Raw genomic sequence first — 20,000 nt, forward strand, 5'->3', positions numbered from 1 at the left:
TGTCTTCTTCGAAGAGACATAAGGGATGTCCAGTCTGTCGGTGTTAAACTCCACTTATTTCATTTCCTTTTTTTTCTTCTTCTTCTTTTCTTCAGGCTTGGGCTAGAAAAGGGCATTTGCCTGCCCACCCCGTTATGCCCCATATACGCATAAATACATATATACATACACACACACATATATATATATATATATATATATATATATATATATATATATATATATATATATATATATATATATATATTTATATACAGTATATACTGTAATATATATATATATATATATATATATATATATATATATATATATATATATATATATATATATACATATATATGTGTGTGTGTAAACAATAAATAAAAAAGAAATAAAAACAAAAATAGAATTAAATAAAAAAATAAATAAATAAAAAAAATTTAATATATATATATATATATATATATATATATATATATATATATATATATATATATATATATATATATATATACAGACTATTTACATAGTGATATTCTGATTCGAAGACTGATTTCAAGGGAAGCTTAAGAAGACGTTCGGCAAAATAGAGTGTTTTCCTACCTCGAGGAGACTTGAAAAGCTTCCGGCAACTTCGGAACTTTTTAACGACTTAGTGGTAATAAGAGAACCCTCTAAAAAGGATCTATAAAACTTTTGGAAACATGGTCGGGTTTCCTGATTATATTCGCCGTATTTTAGAAAAAAAGGTATTTGTAAACATCAAAGACCAGAATGATCATAGAATCTAGTAATTTCACTAAATCTAATAATTTCACAAAATCTGTTACTTTCATAAAATCAAATACTTTCATAAAATGTATTAATCTCACAAAATCTATTAATTGCACAAAATCTAATCATTTCATAGCTTAAAAAGGAAAATATTTTCATATTATTGTAAAAAAAAGTATGCTTTTATTTTTTATTCATTTATTTTTGTTCCAATTTTGATATCGGGTATTCATTTGGCAGCAGTCTGCAAAATGTGTGTCAAAGAGAGAGAGAGAGAGAGAGAGAGATCAATTGATTTATAACTGTTTACCTTCTTTCCTCGCTATAACATTGAATTATTAATGTATATGTTTGTGTGTGTGTGTGTGAGAGAGAGAGAGAGAGAGAGAGAGAGAGAGAGAGAGAGAGAGAGAGAGAGAGTTCAGTTGATTTGTGACTAGTTAAAATCTGTCCTCGAATTACCGTCAATAATTCAACTGTGTGTGTGTGTGTGAGAGAGAGAGAGAGAGAGAGAGAGAGAGAGAGAGAGGTGTTTTTCAGGGTCAATTAAAAAAGAATTAACATGCACAAATTCTCGGAAATATCTAAACAAACAAGCTTCACAGCAGTACATAATTGTCCCTAATGAGTGCACGGGAAAGGTTTATTCATCATCACCATTAGGAATCCGAGGCTTATACCCAGTGGGGTCAGAACAGATGGAAAAAATACTCGAAAAATTAAATAATTTCTTTTATTCGCCATGATTAGATACGAAAAGCAGTACTGAAGTAGTATTGTTTAATTTCTCCTTTTAATAGAGTGGCATTTTTTGATTAAGTTGGCTTTATGTCAGCACGGCTCTTGCTCACAGAGCAGCCCGTAAGGCACGGACCATCGGGCAGCATGGAAATTCATACTTTTATCTTAAGTTGAAAAGATTTTTCTTTTTTTTTCATAAGAAAAAAGTTATTTTATGCATTTTATTGAGATGGGATTTTTACGTCAATTCCCATCCAATATTAAGTCTAAATGCGCTCATAATTCCTGGTAACATTTGTTACAAACATGGCTCCTTCTTGCACCAGTTTTCATTCATTACCACTTCTGTATGTATGAAGTCCAGTGATGTATAGAGTTTTGAAGAAAACTCTTCCCTTTAATTTTTTTTAACATGGTACATTCTATATTACTAACTTTTGTTACATACCGACTTTTTTTTTACATCATTTTCACTCTAATTACCTTTTCGTTTATTTGAAATTCCGTAACATTTACAGTTCTTAAAGAATCTGCTTTCATTTATTTTTTTTTATTTCCAAGGCACATTTTAAATACTTGACTTTTTTTTACACCACTGTACTCTCATTGCCATTCCTTTTGGTCCCATAATAGTTAGAGTTCCTAAAGAAAACCCTTGGCTTTAATTTATTTTATTTATTTATGTATTTCTGTAACGACGCATAGCTTTGATATTGGAATATAACAATGTTGAATGAATGAATGAATGAATATAGAATTTAGGCCAGAGGCCAAGCGCTGGGACATATGAGGTCATTCAGCGCTGAAAGAGAAATTAAGTGAGAAAGGTTTGAAAGGTGTAACGGGAGGAAAAAATTGCAGTTGCACTATGAAACAATTGTTAGAAGAGGGTGGATAGCAAGATGGAAGAAAGAGAATATGAATGGAGGTACAGTAAAAGGACACTACTCCCCCTGCAGTGTGTAAGTGTTGAAACAATTCCAGTCTACGGTTCAGTGGAGTTTATCAGCACTTGACATATGGTCAGTATAATAATGAGCAACTATCAATGAGTATCAGAGACGAAAAGCCCCGTAACAGTCTTGCAACGGATCGCAGAGAGCTGTTATGAGCTGCAATCAGTCACAGTATAGACCTAACAGACATAGACGATTTAAAAAGCAAAGTTTAAGTAATCCTCCTCGTTTTTAAATATAGATTCATTTAAAATTATCGTGTCTCGTTGACTTACATATTGTTAAATTTAGATGTATTGTAAAACGGCAGCTCCTTCTCAGATATATAAAGAATTTAGATTTGTGTGACAGAAGCGACAAGTCATTACCAACGATGTAGAAATGATAATTGCTCGACCTGACATGGTCACTGATATATATATATATATATATATATATATATATATATATATATATATATATATATATATATATATATATATATATATATATATATATATATATATATATATATTGATATCATTTTTATTACGCGTTCTACCTTTCGTCAGTAATCGTTAATTTTACAAACAGAACCACTGGACTGAACACTCACGCAAAACGAATTTAAAAGGACATTGAACGGTATTGCTCTACATACAAATTTTAAAAAACGGACGAAAAGTTGATAAAACAACATTAGATTAATGAAACTTTTTAAAGTGACAGGTTAAGCTATGGCTTTAGTCTGACTAGCCACGTTCTTGAGTTCACTTGGCGGGCAGATTACAGCTTCTTTAACGTCTGACAGGGTAGTTTAATGTCTAAGAAACCATTAAGGAATGTTCTGTGCAGTAACAGGAAAACGCAATGTAAAGAAAAGAGATAGAAGGAAAAAATGTACTGTTTTTATTTTGAAAAATGACAGGAGGAAAAAATGAAACAAGAAGCATTTGAGAATTGATGGTGAATAAAGAACAGGCAGGCCTTTAGGCATGCATTGAGCAATGCAGAAAAGCGTGTTCCAAATGAATTTTATTCTCTCTCTCTCTCTCTCTCTCTCTCTCTCTCTCTCTCTCTCTCTCTCTCTCTCTCTCTCTCTTATACCAGCGGCTATCCCAACAAAAGGTCGATTTTATCTTTTATTTGAAATTCTTAATTAACGTCCAACTCAACAAAAGATAAAGTAATGTCCATAAAATGTTTTATCTTTTGCTTAAACTTCCCAATTGGATTCTGTCTCTCTCTCTCTCTCTCTCTCTCTCTCTCTCTCTCTCTCTCTCTCTCTCTCTCTCTTTCTCTGTATTCGTTACTCTTTTTTTCTCTCGCCTGTTCATAATCCAGCAAGAGAGAGAGAGAGAGAGAGAGAGAGAGACATGCATTTTGGAATCAAAGTTGAAAAGGAAAACTGTAATCGCTCTCAGCCAATCACGTCCCCTTTCCTTTCCTTCCCTCCCTCAGTTGTCCATTTACCGAGAGAGAGAGAGAGAGAGAGAGAGAGAGAGAGAGAGAGAGAGAGAGAGAGAGAGAGACACCAGGAATGAAAGGCAGTAAACCTGTGAACTATTGGGAATCAAAGACTCAAACAGATATCGACAGCCACCCAATATGAGATGAAAAGAAAAACAACGTAAAAACAACAAAAACACAAAATAAAAACAAAACAACAACAAAAAGAAAAAGGGGGTAAACTTGACTTAGTATGGTCAAGCGATGAATACCGGAGGTTTGCGTTTTGTTTTGAATTTAGATGAAAAACGATACACGGGCGAGTGCATTCACATCGGGGTTGAGGGGAGAGGTGTGGGAGGGAGGTGGGGAGGGGGGGGGGAGGGGGGATGGAGGAATGAAGGGAGGGGTATTCACTGAGTGAGGGGAACTGAGAGGTAAGTTCGAAATCTAATTAAGGAGGGGAAACAGAAAGCGAGGTACGCCGGGTTGTGTTTGTGAGGCTGTATGTATGTGACACGCAGGTAGACACCGAGTCCATAGCGGACGTGTCCGGATATTGACGAAAAGTACGTATTTTACGAGTACTGACCTGACGTATTGTCTTGTCCTTGCGTCTGTCTGTTTGAGTATGAGGCAGATAGGTTTTGAAATGGAAAGACGTATTCCCTGTTGAAGAAAACAGATGACGTATTGGTCTGTCTGTTTGAGTATGAGGCAGATAGGTTTTGAAATGGAAAGACGTATTCCCTGTTGAAGAAAACAGATGACGTATTGTCCTGTCTGTTTGAGTATGAGGCAGAGAGATTTTGAAATGGAAAGACATATTCACTGTTAAAAAAACTGAGGTGACGTGTTGTCTTGCCCGTTTGTGTGTGTGTCTGTTTGCGTAGAAGACTGGTAGATTTTGAAATGGAGAGATATATTCTCTATTAAAGAAATGAACTGAATTAAACAAAATTGCAGCGAACTGTGAGCATATAGTCGTATTTTGCTCTTAAATATTCAGCTTATCTTAATAGAGATGTAACTTTTAGGTTATATAAATAATATAAATTAAAATAAATTATAGTGAGCTACGAGCATGTAGTCGTATTTTGCCCTTAAATATTCCGCTTGTCCTTAAAGAAACGTAGCGTTTGAATTATATACATTTTCATTGGGTTCCTGCTCTCTTCAAAATGAAAAATCACCTGTGACTGGTCGTGACAGTTCGTGTGTACAAGTTGAAATAGCTGCCGCTGTATTTTGTCTTAATTTTATGTAACATCACTGGTTAGTTACCGTTTGTATTTTGGAAGGGTATGTGTGCTTGTGTTATTTGTACTGATGTTTGTATGTATGTATGTATGTATATATATATATATATATATATATATATATATATATATATATATATATATATATATATATATATATATGTATACGTATATGTATATATATGAAATTTTTTTATCACACCGTGATTTACAGTATATACAATCATGATGCTACAAATGCCGCTTAATATCAAATTCACGCTACCTCGGGAATATCCCCGATGGGGAGTTATCACCGAAGGGGAATTTATAAGTGATAAATGGATCGGTACTGCCGGGTCTCGATCCCTCGACACAGATACTTATCCAAACGTACCAATGAACTATCATGGTGGAGGTAGGTTAATGCCGCAGCTGAGTATAATTTCCCCGCTCTCGACGGGTAAACAAGTACAGCAGACTCGGCATGAACTATTACCTCTCTTGATGGCTCAGTGGGTAGACCGTCGACTGGAGTCGCTGGATAAGTATCTGTGTCGAGGGATCGAGACTCGGCAGCACCAATCCATTCATCACTCATAAATTCCCCTTCGTTGATAATTCCCCATCGGGGATATACCCTAGGTAGCGTGAATCTGATATTAAGCGACATTTGTAGCTTCATGATTGTATATATATATATATATATATATATATATATATATACATATATATATATATATATATATATATATATATATATATATATATATATATATATTCTGGATCCATTCCAGCATATATGGTTTATTTTCATTGTCATAATTCTCTCAATCTTATGTATGTATCTATGATTTGAATTGGGTATGATTTACATTCTTGGCTTAACATCCAGTTCTTAATATTTATGCAAAAATGCAGTTTTGTTTAGCTTGTTTCTTTGGATCATAATTAACTCATAGTAAGAGACTGCTAAAATATAACGGATTCATCTATTGAAATAACAATGAAGTGTCAGGCTACAATTCGGATTTCTTCTGATTTTAATGTTATTTGACCAAAGGGTCTCACGCCATTTAAAGCCAAAATGTTCTTATCAAATTGCGTCCATTTCTACTTGGTCTGGTTAGGTAACGTGCGGTATATCATATGAAACAAAAATTTCTCTGTGTTGCTTTTATAAGGTTATGCTTCCTCCAACTGCCCTGATGCCGGTGACCTTCATTCCTGTAACGCCGTTTTAGAATACGAATCAATTAAGTGTTAAGACTATTATTATAACTCCAGTCGTTTAAAGGGCTATTGAAATTCATATCATCTGAGCAGTTAACATCTGTGGTCAGTCATGCAGTTTTTCATAGGTTGTATTTTAACAGATCTTTCACATTCACAATTGATTCCTGATTCCCTTTTCCTACCGAGAGCAACTAGATTCACTGAACAGCACCACCAGTATGCGGTAAATGTGCCTCGCTGTCGAGCTTCTCAGTTCCAGAGGTCCTTTATTCCCCACACCGTTGGACTGTGGAACGGCCTCCCAGAGGATGTCGTGCAGTTGGAACTTCAGAAGTTCAAGCGAAGATGCAGTGAATTACTGCCCTAATACAATTCTTGTATTTTAATCATTTACTTACATTTTTTCTATTTATTTATTAGTTTGTTAAGTTCTTTTTTAGTTTTAAATAAGCGATCTCGTCTTTCTGTTTTTCTCATTACCTTCTGTTACTTCTTTCTAATGAAGACCATTTTCTTTGGAAGCTTGAATTTCAAGTCAAGGGGTGGGTTTGTTCCATATGAATAGGGGTCATCTGTTAAATAATATAATAATAATAATAATAATAATAATAATAATAATAATAATAATAATAATAATAATGCAAGAGACACAGAATTACTCAGTAAAATAATAAAGAGAAAACCTCACTTCCAGTTTTCGGTTGGGGAAAACAAGGAAAAGATTCAAAGGAAAACTTTTAAAAGTAGTTCGTTCTTAAAGAAAAAGAATAACGAAGAAAACTTTACGTTCAGTTCACACTTCGATAGAAAAATGATAACAGGGAAACCTAACACTTAGTTCTAGTTTCAAATTTAGCCGTTCAGATTTTGAGTCTGTTCGTTTAAGTTTCATAGGTAATTGCAAATAGCTGTTCAAATTTTGCGTCTATTTGTTCAAGTTTTAAAGGTAGTTGCAAATAGCTGTTCAAATTTTGAGGCTATTCGTTTAAGTTTTAAAAGTAATTGCAAAGGAGACTCCCTATGTATAAAGGAATGCTTTGTATTTGTAAACTGGGGTCGCAATGATTATGGTCATTGACAGTGGAACGCAGACGAATTCTTTAGTGTTCCGTTAAAGGGTCATGTGTTTCTGAAAGGCTTGAACGAACGAGGGATTTTAAACTTAATCAGAAGTTTGTTTTGCGAAACAAAAACTGCCTAGTATTTGCCTTGGAACGTCAGACAGCTTGCACCTCATTTCACTTTCACCCTCGTTGCACTTAGGTATTTCAAGTCTGGAGGGCGTCCCTTTCAATTTTCTTCTAAAGTGAATTGACATTAAAAAGTATTAACTTGATAAATGGTTTGCTTAAAGTCAGAGTTTGTCTGCAGAACTGCAAAAGGTCTCTTCGTACTGGCATGATATTTCACTGAATCCTACACCCCTTAAGAAGAAGGTGGTGGGGGGACGGTAGTGCCGTCAGAGCACCCAACGTGGTACACTGTAGGTACTACTAAAGGGTGTTTGCAGCGTCCCATCGGCCCCTAGTTGCACTCATATTTTTAGCCATTTACTTTACCTCCTTTCCTGCTTCCTTCCTTGCTGTCCAGCTTCTCTGACTGTTGCTTCTAAGTACAGTTGTGAGGTTTTCTTCCAGTTCCACATTTAAAACCTTGTACTTAATCACCTTTATTTTCTGGAGCTCTTCATCTTGCTGTCCAACCGCTCTAACTCCTCTTTTCAGTGTCGTAAGCGCTCAGTGGCCGAAAGTACCCCAGCGCTTGGCTTACCCTAAAATGTCATAAATCATAAAACTAACTCCTTTATGCTATAAGGGCGTTTTTATGAACTACCTTCGTTCATTAAACATTAAGAATGTCATTCTTATACTCTTCCATTTTTCAAGAGACAACTCTTGCGGTTCCTTTGGGATAAGTCCACTTTCTTTTTTCTTCTTCCTTTCGTTTTCTCGTATTCACCAGGCCTGGGCTTAAGGCTTCAGGACATGAGGTTGCCCATCCCATCGCCCTGCATTTTGAAAGGAAACAAGTAAGAAATGCGCCGAAGTTTTTTTCGGCGCAATCGAGCTTTCTGTATAGCGTATAATCAAAGACACCGAAAATAGATCTATCTTTCGTTGGTCTCAGTATAATGCTGTATGAGCCGTGACCCATGAAACTTTCACCGCAGCCCGGTGGTGGCCTGTCCCTATATCATTGCCAAACGCACGAATATAGCTAACTTTAACCTGAAATAAAATAAAAACTACTGAAACTAGAGGGCTGCAATTTGGTATGTTTGATGATTGGAGGTAGGATGATCAACTTACCAATTTGCAGCCCTCTAGCCTCAGTAGTTTTTAAGATCTGAGGGCGGACAGAAAAAGTGCAGATAGAAAAAGTGCGGACAGACAGACAAAGCCATCTCAATAGTTTTATTTTACAGAAAACTAAAACTGGGAATAAAGGAAGAAAACGATGTTGATAACTGATTAATGCAGACACTGCTCCTGTAAGGCAGAAAAATGACTCGAAATATATACTCAACTCCAGCTATTTCTTTAATTATTTAGTATTTGCTTATTTATTTAGTTATTACTTTATTTACCTATTTGTGACTTCTTCATTATTAAAATGTATATTTTTCTGTCGTGGGAAAAAGCTGTCAATTTATAACATAAAAATGATAAAGATGAAAATAAAGATAAAAATAAGTATTAGAAAGTAAGATCAATAAAAATAAAAATAAAAAAATAAAGGAAATAGAAGTAAAAGAAGTGCAAACTATAAAAATGAAAACTAAAAGATGAAATAATCAGTTGGAGTTAGTATCTGTCATACGTCCTTTTCCATGTCAAGTCTTTGTGCGTCCAATCATTTTAGCACAAACATTATGATTTTCCAGAACGCTACTGTTGCTTTATTTGCTCTGTAATGTTCACGAACTGTTTTTGAATGAGAGCTAGAGATGGGATGTCCTCCTCCTCCTCCTCCTACTACTCCTCCTCCTCCTCCTCCTGTTTCCCTTCATCCTCCTCCTCCTCATCTTCCTCATCCTTCCCTTCATCCTCCTCCTTCTCTTCCTCCCCCTCCTCCTCCTCCTCCCTCCTCCTCTTCCTCCTCCTCCTCCTCCTCCTCCTCCTCCTTCTTCTTCTCCTACTTCTACTCTTCCTCCTCCTCCTCCTTCTCCTCCTCCTCCTCCTCCTCCCCTCCTCCTCCTCCTCTTCCTCCTCCTCCTCCTCCTCTTCATCTTCCTCCCCCTCCTCCTCCTCCTCCTCCCTCCTCCTCCTCCTCCTCTCATCTTCTCCCCTCCTCCCCTCCTCCTCCTCCTCTTTCCCTTCATCCTTCCCTCCTCCTCTCCTCTTCATCTTCCTCCCCTCCTCTTTCCCTCCATCCTCTCTCCCTCTCCTCCTCCTCCTCCTCTTTCCTATCCTCCTCCTCCCCTCCCCTCCCCTCCCCTCCCCCTCCTCCTCCTCCTCTTCCTCCTCCTCCTCCCCCCTCCTCCTCCTCCTCCTCTTCCCTTCCTCCTCCTCCTCCTCCTCTCCTCCTTCCCCTTCCCAGGGAGCTTTAGCCTAATCACACTCGGACGATCCGTGTACCAACAAATATCCCCGGGGTGATGCCATTTCCAGAATGTTTTCATTTTGATATTGAGGTCTTTCGTTGAGACGAACACGTCCTGGGTGAGTCGTGCATCTGTCCTGCATTTGTTTGCAAGCTGTTTTTCACCAGATGTGAATTAGAAATTTGCTTTTCCATAATTTTAACTAACATAATATTGTTGTTGTCACTGTGAAATTTTGGAAGTTTAGATAACTTTTCTCATTATTATTATTATTATTATTATTATTATTATTATTATTATTATTATTATTATTATTATTATTATTATTATATTTTAGATGTATAAATAATAATAATAATAATAATAATAATAATTAATATTATTATTATTATTATTATTATTATTATTATTATTATTATTTATTATTATTATTATTATTATTATTCGAGAGAGACCTTCTCTGAGGGAAGTTGCATTAAAAATTATAGCTGTTTCCACGGCATTCAATTTATACAGAGTCTTCTCTATTCCTCTTATTTCTTTTTAAACGTCAGAGAAAATAAAACTAAGAAAACAGAAATCTTTGTATGTCCTTGGGAAACCTGATATACTAGCTACAGGCTCAGGAAAAAAAAAAGACAATACGAAGAATAGAGAAGACTCTGTATAAATTGAATGCCGTGGAAACACCTATTATTATTGTTGTTGTTGTTTTTGTTATTCAGTAAATTAACCCTGTTCATAGAGAACAAGCCCACAATCTTTTTTTTTTTTTCAATAATTTTAATTTATTTGCTTTTCCATAATTTTAAATAAAATAATATGTTTGTTTTCTTGGTTAAATTTTAGAAGTTTAAATAACCATTATTATTATTATTATTATTATTATTATTATTATTATTATTATTATTATTATTATTATTATTATTATTATTCAGAAAATGAACTCTATTCATAGAGAAAAACCCACAGGATGCCACTGACTTGAAATAATTCAAACTTCCAAAGAATATGGTATTCATTTGAAAGAAGTAAAAGAAGGTAATAGGAAGTACCGATAGAAGAGGACAGTTATTAGAAAAGGAAAGATAAATTAAGAAAGTAATAAAAAGATACAACTGTAGGTAAATTATTAAAGTATAAGGAGAACTTTCGAGGTTCCGGTTATGTTTTTATCCCTTTTTTTTAAGATGGACACCATAGGAAGAGATAATTCTTAGGGTATAATTCCCTTTAATTTTGTCAAATGGTCAAAGGAAAATAACAAATGGGTCTACCCCTCTCTTTCCTCTTTCCTTTCCTTGCAGTTCCCTTTCTTTCCATTATTAGTAGACTGATAGCGTTCTTTCAGTCATCCGGGTGACTGGCTTGGGGATAGAATAAAACCAGATGACAAAGACAGCATACATACATACATCATATACTCGTATATGTATATGTACATGTGTATATATACATACATATATATATACGTAATTATATATTTATCTATCTATCTATATATCTATCTATTTATCTATCTATCTATCTATCTATCTATCTATCTATATATATATATATATATATATATATATATATATATATATTATATATATATATGTATATATATACACACACATATATATTTGTTTGACTCCTAAAGGGGTGATTCAAGAGGATGCCCTAATTATACTGAGAGAGAGAGAGAGAGAGAGAGAGAGAGAGAGAGAGAGAGAGAGAAGAACGGAGAATAAAAAATAGTTCTTGCTCGTCTAATGGTCTCCAAAGGCCTTTTGTTTTAATGCCCACTTAAGGAAATTTTACCTGTTTAAAGTTAGGGGTTTTTTATTCTTTAAAGTTAAGGGGATTTTATTCTTTCAAGTTAAGGAGATTTGTTAATGATGCGTTTAATAATTTTTTTTATATAATAATTATGAATTTCTTGAGGTTTTTGGGCGGCGGTGTTTTTCCTAAATGATGTTTTTCTTCTACTCTCTAACAGTCTTCCCCCATCCCCCCTCTCGCCGTAGCCTTTAAACCTGTCAGTCATTCAGGCAATGTCTGTAGGATTCTGTGGATGAAGTTCACACAGCACAAGCACAAATGCACAAATGTATATATATATATGTGTGTGTATATATATATATATATATATATATATATATATATATATATATATATATATATATATATATATATATATATGGAATCAGCCTTGATCAAACAAAGAAATGCAATGAATCTCTCAAGAGGCGCCAGGATTCAGATATTATAGATAAAATCTTCCTCCAACCAGCGATTAAGAAGATTAAAGAGAAATTGTCAACTGGGGTGACTTAACAGGCTGACCTGTGGATCTTCTGGTATGAATACCGCTTTTCTGTAACTTTTCCTCATTCAAACAAAGAAATTTTCCACATTTTGGCGTTTCTGTGGCAATGGGTCTCTGATGTAGAGGAATGAAAACAACCCAAATACTTGTAAACAATTATCTGTGATGATTGATTATCCTCTTTGCTAGATAAAATCTTCCTCATCAACCAGCGATTAAGAAGATTAAAGAGAAAAAGCGATTGGATCAACTGACAACCCAAGAGTAACCATCGACTGCAAAAATGAAAGAATTGTGGCCAGAATCTAGTGGATGAAGATCTTTACTATCGATATGATAGCTAATGAATACTCCCATGGTTCCGCATTTTCAATTTTAAATGAAAATCTTGTAACTTTCAGCACGTTGTCCCATTCACTTTCTCTTGCTTTTTAACGAAGATTGCAAATGAATCAGAGTTTTTGACCGGATTGTTACTGGAGATGAAACTTGGATCCATCAATATGTCTGCAATGGTTACTTCAGCTGCACCAGTGAAGTTCAAATGTAGCCTTATGGCAACAGTGTTTACTCCAAAGGAGTGATTTTGATTGATTTCCTTGAAGGACAAAAAAACAATCACCGGGAACTACTCTGTTTTGGAAGACTGCATTGGCTAAAAAACGTCGAGGAAAGTTGCACCGCAGAATTTTGTTCCATCATGATAACGCTCCAGCACATTCATCATATTGCAAGAGAAGTCCTATTTTATAAACTCTATACATATAGTCCTGATCTTGCTCCTTCATTTTTCCTGTTCCCAAAACTCATAACACTTAAGAGGAGTCCAGTTTGAATATGCTGCTAAACATGCAGTTTCAACATATAATAGAAAGGCCCCAAATTTCTATAGAGGTGGAAACAGCAAAAAGTATATTAGATGGTATATGTAGAAAATGATGTTTCAATTTCAGAATTTTTCAACACTTATATATATATATATATATATATATATATATATATATATATATATATATATATATATATATATATATTTATATATGTATTTATATTTGTATACACTATATATATGTATTTATATTTGTATGTGTCTGTATGTATGTATGTCAGTTTAAGATATACATAACACAACACACATATTTCAGTATAATCCTGTTGTAACGAAGGGAACTAAATATGACGCATTTATAGCTGTGCATGGAATCGCATGCACGTATCAGAGAGAGGTGATATAACACTTTGTTAACCTCAGTTAATCCACTCGTGTTCATGCATAACGTTATAAAGTCCCTCAGGTTTATGTTATGGAAATCTTTTGTTGACAGACAGCGACCAGGTGACCTGATTATGCGCGCAATCTTTTCAATAATGAATAATAAATAGTTTGATAAAGGCTAATGTGCTGAATTTGATGAAACCATAAGCTTTGCTTGAAATTGATTATGCCTCAGTCATTGGTAAATTAATGTTTATATGAGAATTAAAAGCCACAATATTGTTAAGAATATTTATGTACAGAGTGTAACTCTGTACTTAAATACTGTTAACACTACAGTGGGATTTTAATTCTGGATATTATAGCCTCGTTACAGGGACGCCTTGTTTCAATGTTTACGTTGTAAGATAATTTGCAGTCATTGGTTAGATAAGAACATTAGGTTGCCAGCCCCATCGGCTGCGGGTTTTAAACAAAAGGAGTAGAATACAAACGTTATATTGTTTTTATTTTTGTAGGCCCTAATAAGTTTGCTTTCATTTGTAAGGGGTATTTGTAACAGTATGACAAATAAGTTACAGAAAATCAAATTTTGAAAGGGTTTTATTTGTGGGAAGGAATTCGAACGCGTTTGAAGCCTGTTTGGGAGTTTAGTGTCATTTAAGCACATATGCGATTGTAAGACTCTCTCTCTCTCTCTCTCTCTCTCTCTCTCTCTCTCTCTTTGTTGGAAGTTTTGTTTTCATTCTCTCTCTCTCTCTCTCTCTCTCTCTCTCTGTTGGAAATTTTGTTTCCACTCTCTCTCTCTCTCTCTCTCTCTCTCTCTCTCTCTCTCTCTCTCTCTCTCTCTCTCTCTCTCTCTCTCTCTCTCTCTCTCTCTCTCTCTCTAAAAAGGAGCGTGTGATGCAGACACAGTTCCGTGAATAATGTGAGCCCTCAGTATTTCCCCCCTAGAAAAAAAGAAAGGAACTATTTTGTGGTCTCCGTCTCATGTAGGAAAAGATTTATTTCTTTTAGTCAGGCTTAAATGAAAATGTCAGGAGGAACTAATTACGCGTTAGTGAAAAGACCGCTTTATGTAGTTATTATTAGAGGTCTGGTAATTAGCTGGTTAAGAACTAATTAGGGCTTTCATTCGTTGGAGGGTCTGGATAAATAAAGTATATTGATAAAAGCGTGTGTGGGAATAAGTTATTTAAAGATTAATGTAGATAATTGTAATTATTTATTTGAAATATAGTTGAGTGTTTTAATGAAGTTTCTGGGGGTAGGAATATTCTGGATTTTGAAAATCCGGAATGAATGAAACAAATTCATGAGGAAATAATTGAAGAAATATGGACACATCTAACTGGAGAATTAATTAATGAAATAATTATTGAGTGACAAAAATATAATTATGAATCTAGAAAAGTTTAGTCTTTGAAAATTTGCAATAAAAACTCCTCTTTGATAAATAATAAATATAATAAAATATATATATATATATATATATATATATATATATATATATATATATATATATATATATATATATATATATATATATATATATATATATATATATATTTAACATATTAAACATATTAAAATGAACTACGTGAATGTGTGTGTGTGGAATAATCAAATATGAAAAAGATGGTTCGATAAGCATCACGGAAGGTAAGAAGAATTCCAGTGATGCGGAATGAATTGGAAGGTAATAAATATTTTCATGGCTGTTTTATAGCGCTACTAAAAAACAGGAAAATTGGGGAACGAAACGAATTGCCATTCGAGCAAATATTCCTGTTTAGGATTTTGTTTGTTTTGTATTTGTTTGTTTGTCCTTTTTGGGTTTTTAGTTCTTTTTGTTTGTGTCTTTTTGTTTGTTTTTGTTTGTTTGTTTGTTTGTTTGTTTGTTTGTTGGTGATTGATTGTTTTGTTTTGTTGTTGTTTGCGCTTTAGGATATTTATTGATTTGTTTGCGGGAACACATAGTTGGGTCAATCTTCAGTAACTCTTGAAATTTCCATGTTTGATTTCTCATGTAATACGAAAGAAAGAGAGAGAGAGAGAGAGAGAGAGAGAGAGAGAGAGAGAGAGAGAGAGAGAGAGAGAGAGCAAGAGAAACTGTAAAGTTTCTAATGCAACTGTTCTTAATCGAATCTCTAGGTAAGCTTACCCATATCTCTTCAATATTTCATGATGTTTATCGAGATAAGAAGACTGTCATCGGTGAATGTGCTGCATTGAAAGCTTTTTGATTACACATAGGTACAAAAAGTCTTTGTGTTTATTTAACTTGTCATTATTTCGACTACGAACACTGTGGTGTCTACTCGAACGCACCGTGAATCAGGGCGTGTTTTATTTGTGATGGAGAATTCATTGGGCTTTGAGGCCCTGCTCATAATCATAAGATTTTGTAACTGGACCTAACCACTTGAAAAGGTCGTCCGAAGGATAGAATCATTATATGTTTGCATTGCAACTAAGCCGTTTTATATTGCAAATTTTTTGTAATAACCATTAAAATTTAAATTTGTTAATTCCATGCTATAGATTTTGGTTTGCAACTTTGTAATAACTGTAATAATTGTATCAGTGAAACTAGAATCATTTGTTTTATGTTTTCAAATTTCGTCCTTGCAATAATACTGTCAAGCACAATAAAATTGTTTATTGCCCTTCAAGCATAATCAAAATTATTTATTATGTTCAAGCAAAATAAAATTGATTATTATTTTCGTCATATTGGGGCTGTGCAATAATCATATCGATGTAAAAAAATTATTAAAAGTAATTTTTCACGTATTCAGATTAAGTGACCATAACCTAATATATATATATATATATATATATATATATATATATATATATATATATATATATATATATATATATATATATATATATATATATATATATATATATATATATATATATATATATATATATATATATATACAGTATATATATATATGTTGTGCATATATATACAAATATAAATGTACATACATATCTATATATATACATATATAATTCCTTTCTCTATTTTTGACAGATTCAGTGGGTGGACGACAGCACTCGCGAGACCATCAGGACGGGAGCCGTCCAGTACACAGAGAAATACCCCGATAGGAAGCGGGTGACGGTGACGTCACACCTGACCTTTACCCCTCGGAGGTCACATCACAATTCTACCCTCACCTGCCTTACCTCCAATCAAGCCCTCACGTCTCCGCTGGCCGGGTGAGTTCTTCGCTTGTAAATCTGAATTAGTTTTGCAAGATTTTTATGTTTGTAGATTGGCTTGTAAATCTGATTTTTTTTATTTTTATATTTTTATGTGCCTGTAGATTTTAATTGCTTTTGTGAGATTTTATATGCCAGTAAACTTGGCTTGTAAATTTGAGTTATTTTTATATGCTTGTAAATTGGCTTTTATTTTTATAAGGCTTGTATTTGCTTGTAAATTGTTTCGTAAATTTGAATCGCTTTAATGCGATTTTATATGCTTGAGTAATTGGCTTGTAAATTTGAATTCTTTTTATAAGATTTTTTTGTATTTGTAAATTGGCTTGTAGATTTAAATTCTTTTTATAAGATTTTTATATGCTTGTAAATTGGCCTGTAAATTTCAGTCATTTTTATAAGGTTTTTATATGATTGCAGACTGGTTTGTGAATTTTAACTGTTTTTGTAATATTTTATATTCTTGTAAATTGGCATAATTTTTAGGACATGAATAGTCACCAGTAAATAATTTTTAGGACATGAATATGCACCAGTAAATAATTTTAGGACATGAATATGCACCAGTAAATAATTTTAGAACATGCATATGCACCAGTAAATAATTTTTGGGACAAGAATATGCACCAGTAAATCATTTTTAGGGCATGAATATGCACCAGTAAATAATTTTTATAGCACGAATATGCACCAGTAAGTAATTTTTAAGACATGAATATGCACCAGTAAATAATGTTAAGGACATGAATATGGACCAGTAAATAATTTTTAAGACATGAATATGCACCAGTAAATCATTTTTAGGACATGAATATGCACCAATAAATCATTTTTAGGACAGGAATATGCGCCAGTAACTCTCAATAATATATTTGTTGTTGCAGTTTTTCAAACAATTCCCTGCAGTCGAATGAGAATTGAAATTAATTTTAATTTTCTTCCGGCACGCTGTTTAGATAACGCAAGACTATAGATATAAATTTCTTCAATGTAACTCTTGTTGCCTTATAAAATTAGAGAAATCTAAACATTAACAGTTCTATCAGGTGTTTTAATACTGATGAATATGGTGATGTCTAAGTTTCAACATTGTTGGAAATGTCAGCACGATAATTAAATGAATTACCACGATGAATTCTGCTCAACCATTCCCTTAGAGGTAAAGTCTGTGAAACATGTATAGCATGAAAGCTATTAGGTCAGGTATAGAGTCCCCAAACTCAACATTTTTTTAACGTATTTTAAGTCCCATTTTTATTATCCTGCCTTAAGGACTTTGATTTGGCCTGGGGTGGGTTAACCTCGACCGCTGCCCTGCCTGATCTTCCCCCGGTAAACCGGTACCGAACGTGCCATGATTACGATCCCTTTCTCCCAAGCACGAGGAGAACCAGTAGTCCGACAGTTCGTCCTGTTATTTTTTAGAGATGTTGGAGTGGCTTTGTTTATTTTATTAGTCTGAACATCCATTTGATTTCAGCAAACCTATCCGTTGATTAAATAAGTAATCCCGGGATGTCTTAGTTTCCGCCTCTGACTGGTCACTGAGCTTGAACCCTAACAGGCTCTCCTGAAGTCTGTGGTTGCTCTACCAACCAAGATCGAGGCTCTAGATCCCCAAACTCAACATTTTTTATATTTTAAGTCTCAGGGTTTCATTATCCTGCCTTAGCAACCTACAGGTTAACAGCTCACCCGACTTCGAATGGTAGATTGCCAGATCACGATAATTCAACGCCCAGTGTCGAATGTCCTTATTTGAGATCGTGTTAGCTTTTAGAAGTCTGATGTTCTTATAATGTTCTCAATATAGAAGAGATGCCTGAGTTTCTTAGCGAGAAACAATTCCCAGAACCTTCGTAATAGATCCAGATCTTCTCGTAATCGCTCATAATAGCAGGGAATTGGAACCAAGATAACTCCTACCTTAGAAATGGGAAGTAAAATGAGATTCACTTCTAGGAATCATGTTGGAATGATTTACGTTTCAGTAAAAGTTTATAAACATGATCTGAACAAAATTCAATAATTTTGGCAGAGCCGAAAGTAGCTCAGTTTGAGTGGATGGAATGCATGTGATTTTTTAGCAAAAAAAAATCATAAATTTATGCATGAAACCAGTCTGATTGATTCCCCAGCCAGAACTTGCCTAGGCCTAATTTGCACGGAACTCAGTCAGTCATTCAGAAGTTCAGGGAAGGAAATTGTGGGAGTGCATTAGATAATGTGAAAGACCAAAGAAGGGGCAGACTGATTTCTATCCACTACAGCCTACTAACTATCACATACACAATTCACTGCTTAGGATATGGAGCACAGTGGAGCATATTAGAAATATTGATAGGTTCTACATTTCCTAAAAGAAGAAAATTCTGAAACTGATACAGAACTTTACAGTGAAATATTGCTGTAATGACCCCAGTTGGGTTACAAAGCTATAGCCGGATGTTATTGTGATTCTGGCACAGAAAGACAGGTCCTTGGAAGCTGACGAAATCGTTAGGATTGTTGTTTGTGCAATTCCTTTCTCTCACTATTTTGGGGAATTTTTTCTAATAATTTCATTTCGAAGTCTTTCTCTTGTTTTATAATGATTTTATCTTTGTGAATTGTTTTTTTATTTTGTGAGTTTTTAATCTCTCTCTCTCTCTCTCTCTCTCTCTCTCTCTCTCTCTCTCTCTCTCTCTCTCTCTCTCTCTCTCTATTACATCTTTCGTGTACCATTTTGTGATACTCTCTCTCAAACTTATCTTTCTGGGACACATTTTGATATTCTCTCTCTCTCTCAGAAATTCATCTTTACGATGCCTCTGTTTTTTTCTGATTCTCTCTCTCTCCTCAGTAAAACATTTCTTTATGGTGCATACTTTCATATTCTCTCTCTCTCTCTCTCTCTCTCTCTCTCTCTCTCTCTCTCTCTCTCTCTCTCTCTCTCTCTCTCTCTCTCTCTCTCTCTCTCTCTCTCTCTCTCATCAGTAAGCATCAGTGAGGGATTTTAATGAATATGAAAGGATGGATTTTATGCATTCAGCCGAAGACCGCCAAACCACTTAATCTTTAGGAAATTGAAGAAGCACATTTTCGATTTAATCTTCTCTTGCCTTTGATTTTGCAGAGTGAAATATAATTTTTAATTTTGATAAGGAAAGCTCTTATAAGTTATCATTAAATAAAACACTGAGGTTATTTAATTTAAAGAGGAAATACGGTTAAAAAAGAATTAGAATTTGAAAATAGCATTACTGATATGAAAATAAACAGAGTTGATTATTATGTGAAAGATATGAAATATTTTCGAGAATTGGGATCTAAAAATAAAATGGTCATAAGGATAAAAGTA

At 34.2% G+C, this 20,000-nt stretch overlaps 1 protein-coding gene across 1 annotated transcript in view; it reads left to right on the plus strand.

The window, feature by feature from the left end:
* LOC136825427 (irregular chiasm C-roughest protein-like) overlaps window positions 1-20,000 on the plus strand; it is a 212,039-nt gene that overhangs the window by 88,882 nt on the left and 103,157 nt on the right. Inside the window, exon 4 of the mRNA XM_067081815.1 lies at window positions 16,470-16,657. Within this exon, the coding sequence (XP_066937916.1) occupies window positions 16,470-16,657 (188 nt within the window). The remainder of the gene's footprint in view (window positions 1-16,469; window positions 16,658-20,000) is intronic.

This window comes from Macrobrachium rosenbergii, chromosome 37, assembly GCF_040412425.1.
Source record: "Macrobrachium rosenbergii isolate ZJJX-2024 chromosome 37, ASM4041242v1, whole genome shotgun sequence".
Taxonomy (NCBI): domain Eukaryota; kingdom Metazoa; phylum Arthropoda; class Malacostraca; order Decapoda; family Palaemonidae; genus Macrobrachium; species Macrobrachium rosenbergii.